Source organism: Engystomops pustulosus, chromosome 1 (genome assembly GCF_040894005.1).
Source record: "Engystomops pustulosus chromosome 1, aEngPut4.maternal, whole genome shotgun sequence".
Classification (NCBI taxonomy): Eukaryota; Metazoa; Chordata; class Amphibia; order Anura; family Leptodactylidae; genus Engystomops; species Engystomops pustulosus.
Window position 1 is genome coordinate 166,551,369 of NC_092411.1, and position 27,016 is coordinate 166,578,384.

The 27,016-nt window shown below is 41.5% G+C and overlaps 1 protein-coding gene across 5 annotated transcripts in view; it reads right to left on the reverse strand.

The window, feature by feature from the left end:
- Positions 1–27,016, reverse strand: part of REXO1 (RNA exonuclease 1 homolog) — a 559,659-nt gene that overhangs the window by 165,958 nt on the left and 366,685 nt on the right. For all 5 annotated transcript variants that reach the window (XM_072113796.1, XM_072113777.1, XM_072113787.1 and 2 more), the window contains 2 exons: positions 7,336–7,449; positions 7,030–7,103 (listed from right to left, as the gene is read on the reverse strand). In XM_072113796.1, coding sequence (XP_071969897.1) covers positions 7,030–7,103; positions 7,336–7,449 — 188 coding nt within the window. The remainder of the gene's footprint in view (positions 1–7,029; positions 7,104–7,335; positions 7,450–27,016) is intronic.

Genomic DNA, 27,016 nt, shown 5'->3' on the forward strand with positions numbered 1-27,016 from the left:
TTCTTTGTGCAATCACTCCAGCAGAGGTGGCCGTATCCAGGGACAAAGCCTTGTTTCTACGGGACCACTACATTTGAGAAATTATCTTTACCCAGGTAATTATTTTATAATGACATCTAATTGAAGAAATGTTTATATATGGCAGATTAATGAATCTGGATGTGAATGCCCAGATGAGAATACCCCTTTAAGTAACAGAATTCCACACAATTGTCCCAATTCCACTTGTTTCTAGCTCTTGTCTCCAAAAAGTGCTTATATCCAAATTATTTGAAGTAGTGCTGTATCGCGTTTCTAAAAAGTCCCGATCTACATTTTTTCCTTCCACAATAATAGTCAAGCATATTTTTTAAATGTCATCTATAACTCTTATAAAACATTTATAACTACATTCTGCTATAGTGCACAGCTATTCTCCTATTATTCCCTTCTCCTCTTGCCTTGTAGCATCTCAGGCGATATATACCTGAGAGCAAGAACCTAAATCCTTCCCCCATCCCCCCAAATTCATCACCTCAAGCCTGGACATGGGGACAAATCTCTCCCCCCCCCCCCCCCATAAAATTACAAGCTTGTAAACTTATGTTTTTAAGCTTCCAGAGGGATTGTCACTGAAAGGTCAGGTCTTCTGGTCCGAATGGCATTCCAACATGTTAAAGAACTCGTTGGGTTTGCTCTGTTTCATCCCTTCTGCCCCTGCCTCTGTGGTCTTTGACTGATGTCCACCCTGTGTTCCGGAGGCTGAAGCCAATTCGCTGCATGAATTGGAGACGTATTAAGGAGGGTAAAACAGTCCCGACAAGTCTCTTGGATGTTTCACCATATAGGTTTCATTTGTCAATTAAACTATCAAATGAAAAGGGTGCCAACATTTATATGTTCCCCCAGCTTCTTTAATTTTTACCAACACTGGTTGCAATGTCCGTCGCATCTACAATGTGCTTGCTGATAAGTCTGGGAGGATTTTTATCTGGCTACATAGCAAGGGACTCTCGTGAGGATCTTCCAGGTCTATATACCCGGTGGATTCTGTTAATTTCATAGTAAGTCTCCACCGGATTACCGGTTACCATATCAAAAATAGTTTTCCCGGGGTCCATCATCTAAAATCCCTTTAATCCGCACATTCTTCCTACAGCCTCTATTCTCATGATCATCTATTTGCTGCTGGGACTGTGATAAACTTCTTTCCAGGTTCTCCACCCTGTTAGCTATAGAATTAATGGCTTGCTCAGTTTCTACGGTACGCGTGGATAGATGCTCCACCTCTTACCTAACCGAGTCCAGCGCCTGATTTTGGGACTGTTCCAACGTTGCAACCACCGCATCTCAGTATTTTTGTTAGGGAGAGATTTAATCATCTCCATTGATATTTGCAGTTCACTTGTTTGGCTGGCCTGGCCGTCATGGTAAGCGTCTACCATTTTCCCTTTAGGCATAACAGGGGGCTCGCTGTGTGTAATTACCCCATTATCAGTTTGGAGACTCAATGCCCTGGTTCCATCTGCATATGCCGCAACTCAAGAGCCTGGGTCTTGGCCATATTCCGTTCTTCCCAGGTCCTGGCAGATCATTCTGCGGCTGGCGCGCGTCTCCCCTTGGGTGCTGTTCCCCTCTCTGTGTCTCCCGAGACACAGGCGTGAGAGCCTCTGCACAAGGGTTTGTTTGGGCTCTCCTACTAGTGGTAGAGTCCCGAACAACGTAGATGATATTACCCCCGAGGAATTGTGGGTTGCCCACAAAATAGGAATAGGGGTCCTCTAATGCAAATAAGCGCTCAGTTGAAAAGGGCTAAGGAAAAGAAAATTGATGACAGCATTCAGCAAATAAAGTCCCTTGAGAAGGTTCTCCAAGCGGGTTTCGACTCAAATTTATTTTTTCAGAGCTAACTGTAGCTAGACAAAGCCTGAGATAAGAACTTATGTCCCACTATAATAAGCAAATGGCATCTATTAAAGCCTCATACTACTCGTCATTCAATAAACCCAGCAGACTAATGGCAATAAGATCTAAACCACAAAAAATCAGAACCACTATTCCTTTCTTATATAGGTCGGGTAATACCCATGCTCCAAACCAGAAGGAAATAAATGAGTTCCCCTATTCCTCTTGCTGAGTTGAACGGATCAATAAAATTAGCTAAGAAAGGTAAGGCACCAGGAGCTGATGATTTTGGGAATGAATATTATCAGACCTTCTATCAGATTCTGGGGCCTCACATGCTGAAAGTATTTAATAGAGCTAAGGCCAGTGGTTCTCTGCCCCTGAAATGTTAGAAGCCACCATAGTCACACTACCAAAAGCTGGTAGAAGCCACTTCCCAATTTTAGACCCATTTCCCTGTTCAAATGCGACACTAAACTATTTGCAAAAATTTTAGCTAATAGATTGCTTAAAATTCTTCCTGGCATAACCCACAATGATCAAGCGGGGTTCACCAAGGGGCGTCAAACTTCCGATGGAACATGGAGAGTTATAGATGTGGTATCGATGATGGAGGCCTCTCGGAATGCCTTCTCTGCTCCTTACATTGGATGTGGAGAAGGCATTCGACAGGATCCATTGGGGGTACACTTTTTCTACCCTCAGGAAATTCGGTTTTGATGGCCACATCTTGAATGCTATTCATGCATTGTACTCCTCCCCATCAGCAAAGGTATTAGCAAACGGTTGTTTGAAAATAACCAATGACACCCAGCAGGAATGCCTCCTATCGTAATGCTGATGGAAACCTTGGCGTCTTTAATTAGGGATTGGTATACTATCAAAGGTATTAAGCCTCCACGTTGCCAGCATAAAATTGGACATTTTATATTGTATATTGTATATTTTATAATTGTAACCCAGATTTTTTTCGGTCTTTGTGACAATTGGATTTTAAAAATGTTGGATTGTCATAAGAACCAGGATTAATAATAAATCTTAACTACAGACATATTAACCCCTAGGCGCACCAGGACGTTATAGTACGTCCCCGGGGCTAGATGCTTAGCGCACGGGGACGTTCTATAACGTCCTGCTTCTGGCACCGGCTCACGAACGGAGCCGGTACCAGAAGCAGCGGTTGTCAGCTGTCTAGTACAGCTGACAGCCTGCGCTAACACCCGCGATCGGAGCCGGCTCCGATCGCGGGTGTTAATTCCTTACACGCCGCGGTCAAACATGACCGCGGCGTGTAAGGGTGTTTGCGCTGTGGATCGGATCCCCCGTGCCGCTTACCGGGGGATCCGATCCACTTCTGGGCAGCTCCGAGGACTGGCATGTGCCCCGGAGCTGCCCGGTCTCCATGGCAGTCAGACCCCTTCCGGGTCTGACTGTAAACTGTCTGAGCATGCGCAAGCTTGCTCAGACAGTTTACACTGCTCTACAATAAAATAGTATTGTAGAGCAGTGTATTGAACTTAAACCAGTGATCAGAGCATCACTGGTTCAAGTTCAAGTATGTATAAGTAAAAATATGCAAAAACACTTAACACTACACATTATAATAAATAAAAAATAAATACATAAAAATATAAGCCCCTAAAATGTCACTTTCCCATAAAAACACTTAAGTATAGAAAACACAAAAACACAAAAAACCCCGCATATTTGGTATTGCCGCGTCCGTAACAATCTGTATAATAAAACAGAATCGTTACTGGACCCACACGGTACACGTCGTAGAAAAAAAAACGCAAAAACGTTCCGAAAAAAGATAATTTTTAATTAATACCCTATAAAAAAATGCTCTAAAAAGTAATTTAAAAAATGTTATGCACTCCAAAATAAGCCCACTAAAAAGAACAACTCTTCTCGCAAAATATAAGCCCCTAATTAGATTTGTCAGCTGAAAAATAAAAAAGTTATGCATATGAAAAGATGGTGATGCTAAAATGAACAAGATTTTCTCCAAATTGGTTTTTATTCAGTACAATTGAATAAAATACACAAAACCCCCACATATTTGGTATCCCTGCGTCCGTAACAATCTGCATAATAAAACAGAATCATTATTAGATCCGCAAAGTGAACCCCGTAAAAAACAAAACAAAAAAAAGCTCCAGAAAAAAGATCATTTTCAATTAATACCCTATAAAAATGCTCTAAAAAGGGATTTAAAAAATGTTATGCACTCTAAAATAAGACCACTAAAAAGAACAATCCTTTTCGCAAAAAATAAGCCCTTAAACAGATTTGTGAGGCGAAAAATAAAAAAGTTATGCATATGAAAGACGGTGATGCTAAAATTAACAACATTTTTGCCAAATTACTTTTTATGCAGTAGAAATGGGAAAAAAATAAAAAATCTATATAAATGAGGTCTTTTTGTAATCGTGGCGACCCATAGAATAAAAATAATATACTATTTTTATGGTATGGTAAACAGCCAAAAAAAAAAACCCATAAAAATCTTCCTGAAAAGTGATGATTTTCATTTCCTCCACCAACAAAGAGTTAATAAAATCTCACCAATTTACGAGTCTCACTATTATTTAGGCCTCTCCGTGTCAATTAGAAGTTGAGCAGGTCCATCTAAATACAGGTTTTGGTGATTTTACAAAAAATGTGAAAAATGATACCTAAATTCTGAGCCTCATAACATTCTAGTAAAATATGTGGAATCTTAAAAAACCATGCCAACATAAAGCAGACATTTGGGAAATGTAAGTTATAAATTTATTTGGGAGCTATGACTATCTGCATCAAAAGTAGAGAATTTAGAACGTCTAAAATAAAGAATTTTTCAAAATTTTTGCCAAATTTTGTTTTTTTTTTCATAACTAAACACAAAAGATATCATCCAAATTTTTAAACTAATTTGAAGTACAATGTGTCACGAGAAAACAGTCTCAAAATCCCCTGGATATCTCATAGCGTTCCAAAACTATAACCACCTATAGTGACACAGGTCAGATTTGAAGAATGGGGCCGCGTCCTTAAGGCCAAAAGAGCCTGAGTCCCGTAGGGGTTAAATAACAGTTATAGCTGTTTACTGCAGCGTGGGACTAGAGTACAGTAAATTGCCAACTTCCAAAGGTCAATTTGTAACTAGGGGTCGTCTGTAAGTTGGGTGTTCTTAAGTAGGGGACTGCCTGTATTACAAAAAAATTCATAAACCAATGTTGGGCTTTATTTTGAAGGGACAGAGACCCACGGTTTCACAAGATATTTTACACAAACCTAAACTTCAGGGAGGATTGGGAGTTCCAAACTCATGGCTCTACTATAAATCAATTAAGGGGCCAACACCTGAAAGCTTGGGGAGGGACTCAACCCAACTCAAGTTGGCCAGACATTGAAGCGTATTTAATAGGATGCCACTTACCGAAAGAATTACTTATCGCCCACGCAATACATGCTAATCTCCACTTGCCGCCAAAAATTCTGCCCAATATTAGGAAACCTGGAAACTGCTTCTTTCGCTACAACCTCTCTCCCCATTGTCCAGTATGAATGTTATCCCATTGGAAACTGTATAATCAACCCTAACCTAAAAGTTAGACATTGGGTTCTCAAAGGCATTCATACATTCAGTGGATTATATGTGGGAGACACCCAAACCCATTTCTAGAGTTAAAAACTAAATATCAGCTTTTGGAAGCCGACTTCCTTCTCTATGCCCAAATTAGAGCTTTATTGTCCAGTGGCTCCGTCCCTTCTCTGACCTTTTCAGACCCCTAAACAAAATTCTTAGAGGGCAAATCTAGCAAGGTGTTTAAATCCACTAAACTAACTTATGAAGTAATAAGGAAAAGACAGTCCAAAAGTTCAATGTCACATCTTTTAAAATGGAAGGAAGCCCTGGGGAAGGATATAGAGCAGAAAGATTGGGTCTCAGCAATGTATTGGGCCTCCAAGGCATCTCAGTTATCTCATTCATCTAACATGATGGAAGTGCACCAGAAAATTCTGATATGGTAGTACTTCACCGCAATCAAGCTAGCAAAAATATATCCAGGAACCTCCAGTAAATGCTGGAGAGAATGCACAAATGAGGGGTCTCTAGAACACATTCTGGGAGTGCCCAAAATTAACCACTTATTGAAACATGGTATTTGATCTCTGCTCCAGGGCATCAATGAGAAACTTAAGTGCCTGACCAAGCATTGGCACTGGTAGGAGTGGGGATTACGATGGTGCCAATCAAGAGTCGCAAATTGGTAGGCCACACAATAATGGCTGCCAAACTCTCGATCACAAGGAAATGGAAATGTACTGCCTGCTGATGATACATGATCTGACAGATATGATGATGTGGCACTGTACGTATGAGAGGTTGTTAGCATAGAATTTATTTACGTTGTTATCTCTAAAAGCATCAGGCCTATAAGCATAACAACACGCAGCTGCTTATTTTGTTAATACTATTTCATTCTGCAATAACTTTCTTGCGAGATTAAGTAAAATCTAATGTGCCCATTTGTTGGTTAAGTTAGAGTGTATTTTGTATGCTCAAGATTATTTCATGTGTATATATACAGTAGAGGGTGTCCCTCATATCAAGCAGTTAAACTGATTGAAGTTTGATCGTATGCAAAAGCATCTGTACACTGGAATATCTAAAAGAAGCTTAATTGGTATATGCATGATATATTGTAATTTTACTGTCAGCATTCATGCATGGTTGTAATGTTTGAAAAACTAATAAAAATTTTTTATAAAAAAATAAAAATATGTCACTGTGAAGAAGATGAAAAGTGGCTTTGGAGAGTAGGGTTTGCCGCCTTCTGATATTTTTGTATCAATTCCTCACTGTTACAGACAACAGGAAGCTGCATTGTTTACTTCCTGTGGATAAAAACCTGCACATTGTCATGACACAGGTGCATGGCTTGATAGACCAGTAACCAGAGCAAAGTGTTATAAAATATTTAAAAAATGCATTTGGAGTATAACTTCTTTAATTGCAACTTTGGGAAATTTCCTTTAACAGAAGTGTGGAGTCAATTCTAAAAATTAAAAATCTAATAAAAATGAAACGCTAATAATTATTTCTGGGCAAAATGTTTTCTTTTTTAAATCAGAAAAGACTAAAATCAGCCTTACCTTAGCCACTTGACAGCCAGCTGATCCAACAGCACCAGAACAGCAACTATAATTTGTCTCCCATCCTCCAGGCACTGAGAGAACAAAAAATGAGGGAAAAAAAAGTTAGTGACATTAATAAAACAACTAGCAAAAGTACTAGCTGCCTTAGGAAGCCAATATGTAAAATAAAGTATACAGAGGAAGTATAATTTTAAAGAAATACTAAAAGTTAATGAACATAAAATGTCAATTTTTTTTTGCATAAAGTATATATGCAACCCTTTTGTAAATTTTACACACACAGCAGCTCCCCTCCTTTATTACCTCTTTGCCTGCGGAGACGGCCCCAGTGGTGGACGCACTCTTCTTGGCGTACACAGTTTCCACTAAGTGTCACCAGGTACTCTGCTCCACAGCGGCAACAAATTTTGCAGGATGCTAGGTTTAGAAGAATATTAAATAGTTATAAAATAACTTGGCTTTATAAATGTAAGTATTTCAGTGGAAACTAACTTTTCAGGAAACTTTGCATACATTACACACAGAGGAATGTCTGGATGGCCTTCCTTATAGTCAACGCCATCTAAGTTATCTGGATGCAGACAAAGGGTGATACCATGATGAAAAAGGGAGCAATGAGCTTCTTGTGATACAATATAGCCTATATTGCAACAGTGAGGTTAATTTTAATTAAGTCTTTTAATTAAATTTTGACTTTTTCATAAACATTGAGACCCATTTTCAAGTGTTTTTTAATGTGTGTTTCTGACATGCAGGACTTTCATTGACACTGATCCATTGGCCCGGGTTTATAAAAAAATAAGAAAACTGCAGTCTGCAAAACAAATGTGCAGAGTGCACCCAGTAGTGGATTATAATATAGGTGGTAGCCCAGGGCCCAGGCCTTCAAGGGGGCCATAACCCACATCATTTTATACAGAGTAGGAACCACACCTATGAAATCCTCATGCACCCGTTCCTGCTCTCAATACACATGAACATAAGAGCCATTTCAGGACATTTGAAGGGCCCTGCATTTGTAGGTTGTATCCCTTCTGCCTGTTTTCATCCTCCATTCTTCAAGAAGCTTGATTTTAGTACTATAAGTAGTAAGTGAATTAACCGGTTAAGGACCGGGCCCTTTCCCATTTTTTCATTTCCATTTTTCACTCCCCACCTTCAAAAATCTATAACTTTTCTATTTTTACACGTAAAAAACTATGTGACGGCTTGTTTTTTGTGTAACAAATTGCACTTCATAGTGATCGCATTGAATATTCCATGCCATGTACTGGGAAGTGGGAAAAAAATTCCAAATGCAGTGAAAATGGTGAAAAAACTCATTTGTGTCGTATTCTTGTGGGCTTGGATATTACGGCTTTCACTTCAAGCCACAAATGACGCATCTAATTTATTCTTTGGGTCAATATGATTACAGGGATACCAAATTTGTATAGGTTTTATAATGTTTTCATACATTTACAAAAATTAAAACCTCATGTACAAAATTTTTTAAAAAATTTTGCCATCTTCTTGTGCTTATAACTTTTTCATACTTCGTTGTATGGAGTTGAGGGTGGTGTCATCTTTTGCGACTTTTGATGATGTTTTCCATGATATAATTTTAGGACTGTACGACCTTTTGATCACTTTTTATAGAATTTTTAATTTTTTTTTAAATGGCAAAAAAGTGCCAGTTTTGACTTTGGACGCGATTTTCCGTTACGGGGCTAAACGCAGTGAAAAACCGTTATTATATTTTGATAGATCAGGCATTTTCGGACCTAATGTGTTTATGATTTTTACTGTTTATTTATATATATATCAGTTCTAGGGAAAGGGGGGTTATTTGAATTTTTAGGTTTTTTTATTATAATTTTTTTTTTTTTACATTTTTTTTATTTTTACTATTTTTCAGACTCCCTACGGTACTTTAACTCTAGGTTGTCTGATAGCACATTGTAATGAATGGGTTAACCCGAAGTAGGTTCGGGTCTTCGTGAGACCCGAAGCTACCATGGCGACGGATCGACGCTCCCCGATGACGTCACGGGGAGCGGCGATACTCGGAAAGATGGCGGCGCCCATGCGCCGCCATCTGTTTGAAGCCGCCGGCACCGATCACGGGTGTTACCGGTAAGCCTTTGCTGCAATATGCAGCAGAGACTTACCGGCTATGGAGAGGGCTCGGCCCGCGAGCCCTCTCCATGCATCGGAATGCGACCGCCGCCGTGAATACACGGCGGGCGGTCACGAACCGGTTAAATACTTGCCTAGGGCCCATGGCAGTTTTTATCCGCCTAAGATTATTGAATACTGGTCTTTAATTACCTGGCGCACCTGCACTGCTCTGGAAGTGTGCTCTATTTTACTTTTGGTGCATCTTGTACATACAACGTGCAACACAATTCTGTCAAGTCACTGTATTAAATGTGACACAAAGTAAGACTGAGCACTGACACGCCACTTTAGGTGTACATTTTTTCTGTCTTGTCAGACAGTGCAGTCCCAAAGCAAAACTAGAGCAGGCACGATATAAATACATGTGCGTGCGAAACATGCAGCATGCTTTACTTTTGCAAGACAGTTGTGTGAAACACACCTCATAGTACAAGTCTATGAGTATGTATCAAAAATGCATTGCACTCTCCGACAAATGCAATGCATTTTTCATTGATCAATAAGATGGATAGATAAAATAAACCACAGCCCTTTCAAGCATAGTAAAATCTGATCCAATGTGCACATGTAAACCGTATTTAAAAAACATTACAGAAGTTTATAAAGGGAGCAGTCCATATCACTATATTTTGAATAGTGCTTTCATAATGAGGGAGGGGGAGATTAGGGGAAGGGAATACAGTCACGTATTTGCTACTGTGGCGGTTAATTTTCTTTCTAGGGAAGAAAGAAAATTACGTTTGTGATCAGAATGTGAATGGAAGAGATGATGGTGATGTGCAGTACCTAAAAAGTTCTTGTTGCAAAATCTTAAGATGAGTTATTGTTGTAAGAGGTTGATATGGCAGACAAATAGAAGAAGAAAATGAAAGACACAAAAACTAAATTCAAAAACAATTCTGCAGCCCAACCTGTAATTGGAATCACTGCTCGACCTCCACATAATGTGTTGTGACTGTCATCTTCTCCTTTAAAGGGAACCTGTCACCAGGAGACCCATTTTTAGCACTCCCCCAGTCCCCACAGAGCATAGTACATACACTGCCAAAGTGTTTTTTTTATAAAAAATTGGTTTTACAGAAAAAAAGATATGTTATATTGTACCTTTCATTAGCATCTGCTGTGTGACTAGGCAGTTGCTAAAAGGGAGGATTTGGAAAGGAGCAGTTCCCCCCACCCTTGGGATTCAGCTTCTCCATGTGACCTTTTCAAATATATGAAAACACCCATCACTGGGCTTAGTGACACCCCCTGCTCCTCTACAGCCAATCCAGAGACTGGGGAGTTATTCATATATTTGAAAAGGTCACATGTTTCCCAAGGGTGGGGGGGAACTGCTCCTTTCCAGGCCCTCCCTTTTGGCAACTGCCTAGTCACACAGCAGATGCTAATGAAAGGTACAATATAACATATCTTTTTTTCTGTAAAACCAATTTTTTTTATACAAAAACACTTTGGCAGTGTATGTACTATGCTCTGTGGGGACTGGGGGAGAGCTAAAAATGGGTCTCCTGGTGACAGGTTCCCTTTAAGAGCAACTTCATGGAGACAGTCTTATACTACATCAGACTTCTCTCAAAATATCATACACTAATAAATCTAGTGCAGTATAAGGCTGTCCGTTTCACCCTGTAAAGTGCAATAATTGTGTAATCTTGTGTATCTGAATTCTTTTAACATTGCTTTGTAGTAGATACGGTTCAGTGGTGGCATCTATATAGGATCTTGGCTTTGTGAGAACTGCTCACTTTAACCCCTTAACGCCAAAGCCACTTTTCACCTTCCTGACACGGCCCATTTTTTCAAATCTGCCCTGTGTCACTATAGGTGGTTATAACTTCGGAACGCTTTAACATATCCAAGTGATTTTAAAATTGTTTTCTCGTTACACATTGTACTTCATGTTAGTTGAAAAATTTTGGTGGTATGCTTTGCATTTATTTATGAGAAAGTCAGATATTTGGCAAAATTTGGAAAATTTCTTGATTTTCCAACTTCTACTTTTTCCATACATAGTCATAACCGCAAAAATATTTAATAACTAACATTCACTAAATGTCTTCTTTATGTGGACTTGGTTTTTTATGCATACTCTTATTTTTGTAGGATGTTTTGGGGCTTTGAACGTTAGGTGCGATTTTTCACATTTTCATAAAAAATGCTAAATCCTGCTATTGAGGGACTGGCTCAGGTTTCAAATCACTTTGAGAGACCTAAATAAAAATAAAACCCCATAAATTACACCATTATAGAAACTACACCCCTCAACATATGTAAAACAACTTTTATAAAGTTTGTTAACTCTTTAATTGTTTTACAGGGATTAAAACCAAATCTGATGCAATTTTGAAAGTAAAATTTTTTTGGCCAAATGAATGTGTTTTTCAAAAAATGTACAAATTCTCAGTGGATAAAATACCAGAATGCTCCACAAAATTTGATACCCAATCCCTCCCGCCTATAACAATACCCCATTTGTGGTGGTATACTGCTCTATGTGCACACGCCAGGGCATCGAAGGGAAGATTATGCATTGTAACTTTTTATTGGCTATACAATCTTTATTTTTTTGGCAATTTGAACGTATAAGGGCTTATTTTTTGCGACATGAGATGCACTTTACAAATACTTCATTTTAGTGGGTCATTAGCTTATTGATGAGATTTTATTAACTCTTGAATGGGTGAAAAGAAAATTGTCAATTTTGTTTTACTTTCTTTTCGTATATTTTGGGGGTAGTACACCGTACACTAAAAATACTATATTATCTTTATTCTATAGGTCACTACGATTACGGTGATACCTCATTTATATAGTTTTTTAATTATTTTTACAATTTTACTGGATAAAAATTAATATAGAGGAAATCTCATTTGTTTTTGCATCGCCATTTTTCGCAGATGTAACTTTAATATTTGTGGTTGACAGAGCTAGTTTAGGGCTTATTTTTTATGTGTTGAATTGTTCTTTGGCGCACATAACTTTTTTTTAATCACTTTTTAGAACATTTTTGAGTAGAGATTTTATGAAAAATGTACATTTTTGGCGTGTTTTTCAGGTTTTGTTTTTACGTTGTTCACTGAACGGGTCCAATAAAGTTTCTGAGTTATTGTATGGATTGTTACAGATGCGACGAAACCAAAAATGTGGGGGGTTTTGGCGATTTTGTGGGTTTTTTCACATTATTGCATGTGTATAGGAAATATTTGTGTTTAGGGGACTTTAACTTTATTTAATTAATTCTTTTTATAAAAAAATTATTTTATTTAATGTTTTAACTTTTTTATTTACTTTTACAGGTTAGCTTGAACATCCGATCCACTGATCGCTTGTTCAAGCTCTTCTTCACATTACACAATGTAATACAGATGTATGCGCATGCTCAGTGTGTTACAGCCGGCAGGACCCGGCTCCAAGAAGAGGACCGCGCAGCCCCGGGCACTGGCAGCCCCGGGGCTCCGATCAGAGCAGCGGACTCCCCCGATGACACCCGCTGCTTCTGGCGCCGGCTCCTTTAGTACTGCATTATGCGGGAACGCACCTCTCGCGATACGTCAAATATCGGGAAGGGGTTAAAGCCCAGGTACCATGGCAGTCTTACATTTTATTTTTGCAGTTTAGTAAATCATGTGTGCAGATGAGGTGGTGGGGTTGGGGAGCTACAGGTACAAAATTTGCCAGCCAGGGGCTCTGAAGTTCCTGATGGTAGCACTTGTTAGTAAGTCAGGGGTAGTGAAATTTCAGGGTGATGGAACTTCTGTCACAGGCCTGACAGTCACAGTCTTGGGGTGGTGTTCATATTACTATAAAATATCCAGGAACTCTGCATATGTTCATCTAATACATTTCTAGGTTTTAAAGTTATAAGTTGTTTTTTTTTAATGTTAATATACACTTTGAAAAAAATTTCTATAAACTACTTAAAAGGGGTTTGCCAAGCTCTTTAATAAATTGCCCATGTGCCTTTACTACCTTAATACGGTTTCCGCTCTATGTATTCCACTGAAACTGCCCTTTCTAAAGTCTCCAATGATCTCCTCACTGCAAATTCCAAAGGTGACTATTCTCTCCTCATTCTCCTGGATCTATCGGCAGCGTTCGATACTGTGGACCACCAGCTCCTCCTTAGGATGCTTCACTCCATTGGCCTAAAGGACACTGAACTCTCTTGGTTTTCTTCCTATCTCTGTGACCACACTTTCAGTGTCACCTTTTCTGGATCTTTCTCTTCTCATCTTCTTCTCAGTGTCAGGGTTCCTCAGGGCTCAGTCCTAGGTCCTCTTCTCTTCTCCCTCTATACTGCCCCGATTGGACAAACCATCAGCAGATTTGGTTTCCAGTATCATCTTTATGCTGATGACACCCACCTATATACTTCTGCACGTAACATCACCCCTGCTTAATCCAGAACACTAGTGAATGTCTCTCTGCTGTCTCTAACATCATGTCCTCTCTCTTCTTGAAACGTAACCTTTCTAAGACTGAACTTCTTGTCTTTCTGCCATCTACTAACCAACCCACCCCTGACCTCTCCATCTCGGTCTGTGGGATCACTATACCACCAAGGCAGCAGGCCCGCTGTCTTGGGGTTGTGCTGAGCTCTGACCTCTCCTTTTCACCATATATTCCAATCGCTCATGCCGGATGCATCTCAGAAACATCTCCAGAATCCGACCATTTCTGAAATTTGAAACTTCTAAAATGGTAATTGTTGCACTTCTTCACTCTCGACTAGACTACTGTAACTCCCTACTAATCGGCCTTCCACTTGCTAAACTCTCTCCTCTACAATCAATTTTTAATGCAGCAGCCAGGCTCGTCTTTCAAGCCAAACGCTACATGGATGCCTTCAGTTTGTGCCAATCACTACACTGGCTGCCTGTCTCCTTCCGTATTCACTTTAAAATAATAACCCTCATCCACAAAGCTCTGAATAATGCTGCACCTCCCTATCTCTCTTCTCTGTCTAACGCCCTTCGCGTGCTCTTCGATCTGCCAGTGACATTAGATTAATCTCTACCTTAATGCAAACCTCAAACTAATACCCACCCTCCAAAGCTTCAAACGTGCTCTTGAAATCCATCTCTTTAGGCAAGACTATCACACTAGCTAACTGCATGAAACGTCAGCTCTCCCTTTACTAATCCATCCTATGTTCTCCGCCCGTCTGTTGTTTGGCAAACGGCAAAAATTTTCCAAGCTCCAGGCTTCTTTGCAGTCTTTTTCACCTAGGACCCTGTAAATAAGATGGCAGCTGATGGCTGGTTCAAGCAGCAAAATTTTTATTTATTAAATTATTTTATATTGTTCCCTTATAAAGAATGGCTGGACCATTATACAACCTCTTGTGTCAAAACCCACATCCTCAGTCTGTGAGCTCTTGTGAGCAGGGCCCTCACTCCTATTGTTCTTTATGACTGTTTGTTCTTTGTAATATAATATAGTTGTATATGTCCCCTATGTTTTGTAAAGCGCTACGGAATTTGATGGCGCTATATAAAGATTATTATTATTGTTATTAATCCCAGAATGTTCATCAATTGGTTCAGCACTCCTCTGCTACTTACTTTTGCTTTGTAGCAATACGGTATAGGAATAAGAAATCAGACCTTTAGTAGAGTTTGCTGATATAATCAATTAGGACAAATCAGTCTAAGCCCAGATTATACGCCATACTCCTGTATGAGTGACATCAGTTTCGGGAAAGATCCATTCATATCCCCCATATATATCAGCATGTCATCCGCGTATAGCGTCACGCGCTCTTCTCCTCCTTTACCAGGAAAAGCTTTATTCTCAGCAGATGTCCTAAAAGCTGCAGCCAAAGGCTCTATAGCTAATGCAAATAAGTACGGGGATAAGGGTCACCCCTGTCTTGTTCCCCTTTCTAGTGCAAATTCGTTTGAAACACGTCTATTTACTTTTCTCCGTGCCCGAGAATCTGAATATAGTAGCTTAATTCATTTAATAAACCTCTGTCCGAATCCTATTCTGTCCAGGGCTGCCCATAAAAACTTCCACTCGACGCTGTCAAAAGCTTTGGCAGCGTCGGGTGAAAAGACACAACTCTCTTTATTCATTGCCATATCTGACTGAATGTTTAGATATAGTCTCCGGACATTCAAAGCAGTAGATCTATCTGGCATGAATCCTGCTTGATCAACATGAATTAAAGATGTAATTATACCTGACAGGTGGTTAGCTATGACCTTAGCCAATATTTTAACATGTTCTGGGAGAAGCCGATATATTGGCCGATATGAGTCTGGATACCTATGGTCCTTACCACAATTAGGGAGTAGAATTATCATTGCTTCACACATGGAGGCTGGGAGAAGACCTGCTTCATCCGAGGACTGTAGTGCCCGTAATAGACAAGGTAGTAGCACCTCACCATTCTTTTTGAAGAATTCCCTAGGAAGGCCATCCATACTTGGCGCCTTTTCATTCGGAAGAGATTTAAGGCCTCCAAGTTCCTCCAATCATCATTACCAAGTTATCCCTTGGGGTATATATTTCCTTCATATGGTTTAGACCTTCTTGTGTTTTTATTATGCTAGCCAATAAGTGGCCCAGTGCTTCTCCCTGGACAAAATACTTTTGCTGCATAAACAACCTTTTTCTTTCTGCTGCTTGTTCTAGGTGTTCTTTCAATACCCTCAGGGCCTCCTTCCAACTTGCTTCCTTAGCAGGCGATGGGGATTTAGTGAAGTCCTGCTCTGTCTCCAATAGTCTTTGTTGTAACTGTATAATTAACACCTTGGATATAGATTTGTGTGTGATATGTGCTTTTTTATATTCCCCTTATATACATTTTAAGGGAGTCCCACAAGGAACCCTGCTGTAACCTCTGCTTCATTTAACTGGAGGAATTCCTCAATTTCAATAACCTTTATCTACTAACTGTAACCGGAATGGGTTTAGTTTCCAAGAACCCACTGGTTTAATGATTAGTTTGGGAATGGCCATAGCCGATAAGCTATGGGATAAATATTTTACATCTTGAATGTATGCATGCATAATTGGGGAGCTGGAATAGCACAAACAATCTTGCCCCCTTCCCCAACAAACAAACCCCTTAACCATCCACATAAAAAAACATTCTCCCAAGGACAGGAGATGGGAGCAAAGATATTCCTCTTGTACCTTATAGAAGTATACACAGACCTCCAACCTAGTATAGAAACACTACTTTTGCTATGATAATATCTCTTATTTGCTGTGCTAGAGCTCCTGCCCCTATGTGCCACAAATCCCTCCAGTACCACAGTGCAGGAGTTATAACATATGTTCCAGCTGGATGTAAAAACTATAATAACAGTTTAACAGTTTAATATTTGTCGAATATCATAACAACAGTTTATAGACCAACACAAACAATTGTCCGGTTCGCTCACCCAATCACCTGGGATTGCCTTCATATGATGAGTGGTGGTCTTAAGGTCCTCGGCTCTGCAACCACAATCGTGAAGACATGAAAGAATAATGGCACTCCATACTCCCACAATGGTACTGTTCAATAAAAGCTTCACTTTATTCACAAAGAGTGGGTTACATCATATGGAAGACAGCAAATTGGATTGACTTGTTTCGACGCTACCGCGTCTTAATCATAATCGGGATTATGTGGATTATAATCAGGATTATGATTAAGATGTGGTAGCGTCGAAACGCGTCAATCCAATTTGCGGTCTTCCATATGATGTACCCCACTCTTTGTGAATAAAGTGAAGCTTTAATTGAACAGTACCGTTGTGGGAGTTTGGAGTGCCGTTCTTCTTTCATGTCTTCACAACAGTTTATAGAGGCATCTCACGGTTCTTCTGAAGCCTTCCCGTAGTCTCCTTTCGTTCCCATCCAGCCAATTTGTCGCTTCTTCTGGAGTGTCGAAAAAGTGAGTATTGTCAAGGGTCGCTATCCTTAATTTTGCAGGATAAAGCTTTGATTGAATTTGTAGTCCCCATAATCTTCTTTTATGTCCAAAAATCTTGCTAGTCTCTTTTGCACTTCCAAGGAGAAGTCTGGATATAAGGCAACTGGTTTACCATTGATAATTAGATCCAGGTAATTTCTCGCCTTCCTTAGAATCTGATCACAATCTCGGTAGTGGAGTAGCTTAACCCCTTAACGCTCTGCGCCGTAGCTCTACGGCGCAGAGGTATAAGGGATGTATGAAGAGGGCTCACGGGCTGAGTCCTCTTCATACAGAGGTGGGGGTTTTTGCATTTTGCACAAAACCCCCACCGCTAATAACCGCGGTCGGTGCTTGCACCGATCGCGGCTATTAACCCTCTAAACGCCGCCCGCAAAGTCGCGGGCGGCGTTTAAAAGACGGCGGCGCGTGGGCGCCGCCATCTTTTTTTCGATCGCCACGCCCCCGAACGTCATCGGGGGGCGGCGATCGGTTACCATGGTAGCCTCGGGTCTTCTCTTGACACGAGGCTACATGGTTTATGCAGGTTCGTTACAATGAGCCAGTGGCTCATTGTAATGTAAGACCTGCAAAAACGCCATATATTGCAATACTGTAGTATTGCAGTATATGGTAGGAGCGATCTGATCATCTAGGGTTATTGTACCCTAGATGGTCTAAAAAATAGTGAAAAAAAAAAGAAAAAAAAAGTTTAAAAAATAAAAAAAATTAATAAAATATTAAAAGCTCAAATCACCCCCCTTTCCCTAGAACGGATAAGAAACATAACAAACAGTAAAAATCACAGACATATTAGGTATCGCCGCGTCCCAAAATGCCCGATCTATCAAAATATAAAAACGGTTACGGCCGGCGGTGACCTCCGAGGCGGGAAATGGCGCCCAAATGTCCGAAATGCGACTTTTACACCTTTTTACATAACATAAAAAATGAAATAAAAAATGATCAAAATGTCGCACAGACCTCAAAATGGTAGCAATGAAAACGTCGCCTCATTTCGCAAAAAATGACCCCTCACACATTTCCGTGCGCCAAAGTATGAAAAAGTTATTAGCATCAGAAGATGGCAAAAAATTTTTTTTCTTTTTTGTACACATTCGTTTAATTTTTGAAAATGTATTAAAACACAATAAAACCTATATAAATTTGGTATCACCGCGATCGCACCGAACCAAAGAATAAAGTAGGCGTGTTATTTGGAGCGAAGAGTGAAAGTCGTAAAAACTGAGCCCACAAGAACGTGACGCACGTGCAGTTTTTTTTCAATTTTTCCACATTTGGAATTTTTTTTCAGCTTCGCAGTACACGGCATGTTAAAATAAATAACATTACGGGAAAGTAAAATTTGTTACGCACAAAATAAGCCCTCACACAGGTCTGTACACGTAAAAATGAAAAAGTTATGGATTTTTGAAGTTGGAGAGCGAGAAATGAGCCGGAAAACCCTCCGCCCTTAAGGGGTTAATAAGCATTGGTCTTGCTCTTGGCGGGAGCGGTCTTGATGGAACTATGTGTTCTCTTTTAATGGCAAAAAGGGGAGCAAGAGTGTCCTGACCCATTTTGTCCTCCTGGGTCTTGGCCCTCCGCCTTTTCCGGCACTCCCACCACTCTCAGATTATTTCTGCGCAGTCTGTTTTCCCGGTTATCAGACTTGGATATTAGTAGGGACAAAATGTGGCTTAGCCGCTTCAGTTGTTTATGCACAGGGATCATCTGGTCTTCCATCTCACATTCTCTAGCTTCCACTGCATGTACTCGATAATTAGTTTTCCTCATATCTGGTCCAATCAAAACATACACACACACACAGAGAAACACACACACACACACACAGAGAAACACACACACACACACACACAGAAACACACACACACACACACACAGAGAAACAAACACAGAGAAACAAACACACACACACAGAGAAACAAACACACACACACACACACACAGAGAAACAAACACAGAGAAACAAACACACACACACAGAGAAACAAACACACACACACAGAGAAACAAACACACACACACAGAGAAACACACACACACACAGAAACACACACACACACAGAAACACACACACACAGAGAAACACACACACACACACACAGAGAAACACACACACACACACACAGAGAAACACACACACACACACAGAGAAACACACACACACACACACACACACAGAAACACACACACACAGAGAAACACACACACACAGAGAAACACACACACACACACACACACACACACAGAGAAACACACACACACACACACACACAGAAACACACACACACACACACACAGAGAAACACACACACACACACAGAGAAACACACACACACACAGAGAAACACACACACACACACACACACACACACACACAGAGAAACACACACACACAGAAACACACACACACAGAGAAACACACACACACACACACAGAGAAACACACACACACACACACAGAGAAACACACACACACACACAGAGAAACACACACACACACACACACACACAGAAACACACACACACAGAGAAACACACACACACAGAGAAACACACACACACACACACACACACACAGAGAAACACACACACACACACACACACAGAAACACACACACACACACACACAGAGAAACACACACACACACACAGAGAAACACACACACACACAGAGAAACACACACACACACACACACACACACACACAGAGAAACACACACACACACACACACACACACAGAGAAACACACACACAGAAACACACACACACACACACAGAGAGAAACACACACACACACACACAGAGAAACACACACACACACACACAGAGAAACACACACACACACACACAGAGAAACACACACACACACACACAGAGAAACACACACACACACAGAGAAACACACACACACAGAGAAACACACACACACAGAGAAACACACACACACAGAGAAACACACACACACAGAGAAACACACACACACAGAGAAACACACACACACAGAGAAACACACACACACAGAGAAACACACACACACACCCAGAGAAACACACACACACACACACAGAGAAACACACACACACACACACAGAGAAACACACACACACACACACACAGAGAAACACACACACACACACACACACACACACACACAGAGAAACACACACACACACACACACAGAAACACACACACACACACACACAGAGAAACACACACACACACAGAGAAACACACACACACACACACAGAGAAACACACACACACACACAGAGAAACAAACACACAGAGAAACAAACACACACACACACAGAAACACACACACACAGAGAAACACACACACACACACACACACACAGAGAAACACACACACACACACAGAGAAACACACACACACACACACAGAGAAACACACACACACACACAGAGAAACACACACACACACACACACACACAGAGAAACACACACACACACAGAGAAACACACACACACAGAGAAACACACACACACAGAGAAACACACACACACACAGAGAAACACACACACACACACAGAGAAACACACACACACACACACACACACAGAGAAACACACACACACACACAGAGAAACACACACACACACACAGAGAAACACACACACACACACAGAGAAACACACACACACACACAGAGAAACACACACACACAGAGAAACACACACACACACACAGAGAAACACACACACACAGAGAAACACACACACACAGAGAAACACACACACACAGAGAAACACACACACAGAGAAACACACACACACACACAGAGAAACACACACACACACACAGAGAAACACACACACACACACAGAGAAACACACACACACAGAGAAACACACACACACACACACACAGAGAAACACACACACACAGAGAAACACACACACACACACACAGAGAAACACACACACACACACAGAGAAACACACACACACAGAGAAACACACACACACACACACACACACACACAGAGAAACACACACACACAGAGAAACACACACACACAGAGAAACACACACACACAGAGAAACACACACACACAGAGAAACACACACACACAGAGAAACACACACACACAGAGAAACACACACACACAGAGAAACACACACACAGAGAAACACACACACACAGAGAAACACACACACACAGAGAAACACACACACACACACAGAGAAACACACACACACAGAGAAACACACACACACACACACACACACAGAGAAACACACACACACACACAGAGAAACACACACACACACACACACACACACACACACACAGAGAAACACACACACACACACACACACACACACACAGAGAAACACACACACACACACAGAGAAACACACACACACACACAGAGAAACACACACACACAGAGAAACACACACACACAGAGAAACACACACACACACACACACACAGAGAGAAACACACACACACACACACAGAGAAACACACACACACACACACAGAGAAACACACACACACACACACACACAGAGAAACACACACACACACACACACACAGAGAAACACAGAAACACACACACACAGAGAAACACAGAAACACACACACACAGAGAAACAAACACACACACACACACAGAGAAACAAACACACACACACAGAGAAACAAACACACACACACAGAGAAACAAACACACACACACAGAGAAACAAACACACACACACACAGAGAAACAAACACACACACACACAGAGAAACAAACACACACACACAGAGAAACAAACACACACACACAGAGAAACAAACACACACACACAGAGAAACAAACACACACACACACACAGAGAAACACACACACACACACACACACAGAAACACACACACACACACACACACACACAGAGAAACACACACACACACACACACAGAGAAACACACACACACACACACAGAGAAACACACACACACACACACAGAGAAACACACACACACACACAGAGAAACACACACACACACACAGAGAAACACAGAAACACACACACACAGAGAAACACAGAAACACACACACACAGAGAAACACAGAAACACACACACACAGAGAAACACAGAAACACACACACACAGAGAAACACACACACACAGAGAAACACACACACACACACAGAGAAACACACACACACACACAGAGAAACACACACACACACACAGAGAAACACACACACACACACAGAGAAACACACACACACACACAGAGAAACACACACACACACACAGAGAAACACACACACACACACAGAGAAACACACACACACACACAGAGAAACACACACACACACACACAGAGAAACACACACACACAGAGAAACACACACACACACACACACACACACAGAGAAACACACACACACACACACAGAGAAACACACACACACACACACACACACACAGAGAAACACACACACACACACACAGAGAAACACACACACAGAGAAACACACACACACAGAGAAACACACACACAGAGAAACACACACACACAGAGAAACACACACACACACACACACAGAAACACACACAGAAACACACAGAAACACACACACACACACACACACACACACAGAGAAACACACACACACACACACAGAAACACACACACACAGAGAAACACAGAAACACACACACACAGAGAAACACAGAAACACACACACACAGAGAAACACAGAAACACACACACACAGAGAAACACACACACAGAGAAACACACACACACAAACACACACACACAAACACACACACACAAACACACACACACAAACACACACACACACACACACACACACACAGAGAAACACACACACACACACACACACAGAGAAACACACACACACAGAGAAACACACACACACAGAGAAACACACACACACAGAGAAACACACACACACAGAGAAACACACACACAGAGAAACACACACACAGAGAAACACACACACACACAGAGAAACACACACACACAGAGAAACACACACACAGAAACACACACACACATACACACACACACACACACACACAGAAACACACACACTGTCACGAAAGGCCCCCGTGATCAGAGAAGACAAGCACTGAGCGATATTTCTTCAGGTTTTATTCCAGTATATCAACAAGTTACATATCAGCCATGTCCTCAGGTAGAGCGCCGCAGCTTGCTCTCCAGACAAAGGTTCATCAACAACTGCCTCTCAATAACAGTTTCAAAAACACAGCTCCACACCCAAATCCACCCCCACTACCTCTGCTATCTGGTTATCACCTAGTAGGGGGGTGGTGGGAATTTATTACCCTAGTACAGCAACCCCCACTGGAGCTGTGGAGTCACTGAGACTTCTGCAGGAGAGAAGAACATTCCAGGACTACAAACCTCCAGAAGTCCATGTTACACACATGATTATATACACATGTAACACAATACAAACCCCATATCGTGACACATCTCAAGCATACGTCACAGCACATCAAGTATACGTCACAGCCTACCGTGACACACACAAACACACACACACACACAGAGAAACACAAACACACACACACAGAGACACACACACACACACACACAGAGAAACACACACACACACACAGAGACACACACACAGAGAAACACACACACACACACAGAGAAACACACACACAGAAACACACACACACAGAGAAACACACACACACACACACACAGAGAAACACACACACACACACAGAGAAACACACACACACACACACAGAGAAACACACACACACACACAGAGAAACACACACACACACACAGAGAAACACACACACACACACAGAGAAACACACACACACACACAGAGAAACACACACACACACACAGAGAAACACACACACACAGAGAAACACACACACACAGAGAAACACACACACACACAGAGAAACACACACACACACACACACACACACACACACACACACACACACACACACAGAGAAACACACACACACACACAGAGAAACACACACACACACACACACACACAGAGAAACACACACACACACACACACACAGAGAAACACACACACACACACACACACAGAGAAACACACACACACACACACACACAGAGAAACACACACACACACACACACACAGAGAAACACACACACACACACACACACAGAGAAACACACACACACACACACAGAGAAACACACACACACACACAGAGAAACACACACACACAGAGAAACACACACACACAGAGAAACACACACACACAGAGAAACACACACACACACACACACACACACACACAGAGAAACACACACACACACACACACACACACACAGAGAAACACACACACACACAGAGAAACACACACACACACACAGAGAAACACACACACACACACACACACACAGAGAAACACACACACACACACACACACAGAGAAACACACACACACACACACAGAGAAACACACACACACACAGAGAAACACACACACACACAGAGAAACACACACACACACACACACACACACACACACAGAAACACACACACACACAGAGAAACACACACACACAGAAACACACACACACAGAAACACACACACAGAAACACACACACAGAAACACACACACACACAGAGAAACACACACACACACACACACACACAGAGAAACACACACACACACACACACACACAGAGAAACACACACACACACACAGAAACACACACACACACACACACACACAGAAACACACACAGAGAAACACACACAGAGAAACACACACAGACACACACAGACACACACAGACACACACACAGAGAAACACACACACAGAGAAACACACACACAGAGAAACACACACACACACACAGAGAAACACACACACACACACACACAGAAACACACACACACAGAGAAACACACACAGAGAAACACACACAGAGAAACACACACACACACAGAGAAACACACACACACAGAGAAACACACACACACAGAGAAACAAACACACACACACAGAGAAACACACACACACACACAGAGAAACACACACACACACACAGAGAAACACACACACACACAGAGAAACACACACACACACAGAGAAACACACACACACAGAGAAACACACACACACACAGAGAAACACACACACACAGAGAAACACACACACACAGAGAAACACACACACACACACAGAGAAACACACACACACACACACACACACAGAGAAACACACACACACAGAGAAACACACACACACAGAGAAACACACACACACACACACACACACACAGAGAAACACACACACACACACACACAGAGAAACACACACACACACACACACACACACAGAGAAACACACACACACACACACACAGAGAAACACACACACACACACACACAGAGAAACACACACACACACACACAGAGAAACACACACACACACACACACAGAGAAACACACACACACACACAGAGAAACACACACACACACACACAGAGAAACACACACACACACACAGAGAAACACACACACACACACACAGAGAAACACACACACACAGAGAGAAACACACACACACACACACACAGAGAAACACACACACACACACACACACACAGAGAAACACACACACACACACACACACAGAGAAACACACACACACACACACACACACACACACACACAGAAACACACACACACACACAGAAACACACACACACAGAGAAACACACACACACAGAAACACACACAGAGAAACACACACACACACAGAGAAACACACACACAGAAACACACACACACACACACAGAGAAACACACACACAGAAACACACACACACAGAGAAACACACACACACACACACACAGAGAAACACACACACACACACAGAGAAACACACACACAGAGAAACACACACACAGAGAAACACACACACACACACAGAGAAACACACACACACACACAGAAACACACACACACAGAGAAACACACACAGAGAAACACACACACACACAGAGAAACACACACACAGAAACACACACACACAGAGAAACACACACACACACACACACACACACACAGAGAAACACACACACACACACAGAGAAACACACACACACACACACAGAGAAACACACACACACACACACACAGAGAAACACACACACACACACAGAGAAACACACACACAGAAACACACACACACAGAGAAACACACACACACACACACACACACACAGAGAAACACACACACACACACACAGAGAAACACACACACACACACAGAGAAACACACACACAGAGAAACACACACACAGAGAAACACACACACACACACACACAGAGAAACACACACACACACACACACACAGAAACACACACACACAGAGAAACACACAGAGAAACACACAGAGAAACACACACAGAGAAACACACACAGAGAAACACAGACACACACAGACACACACACAGAGAAACAAACACACACACACAGAGAAACAAACACACACACACAGAGAAACACACACACACACACAGAGAAACACACACACACACAGAGAAACACACACACACAGAGAAACACACACACACACACAGAGAAACACACACACACACAGAGAAACACACACACAGAGAAACACACACACACACACACACAGAGAAACACACACACACACACACAGAGAAACACACACACACACACAGAGAAACACACACACACACACACACAGAGAAACACACACACACACACACACAGAGAAACACACACACACACACACAGAAACACACACACACACACAGACAGAGAAACACACACACACACACAGACAGAGAAACACACACACAC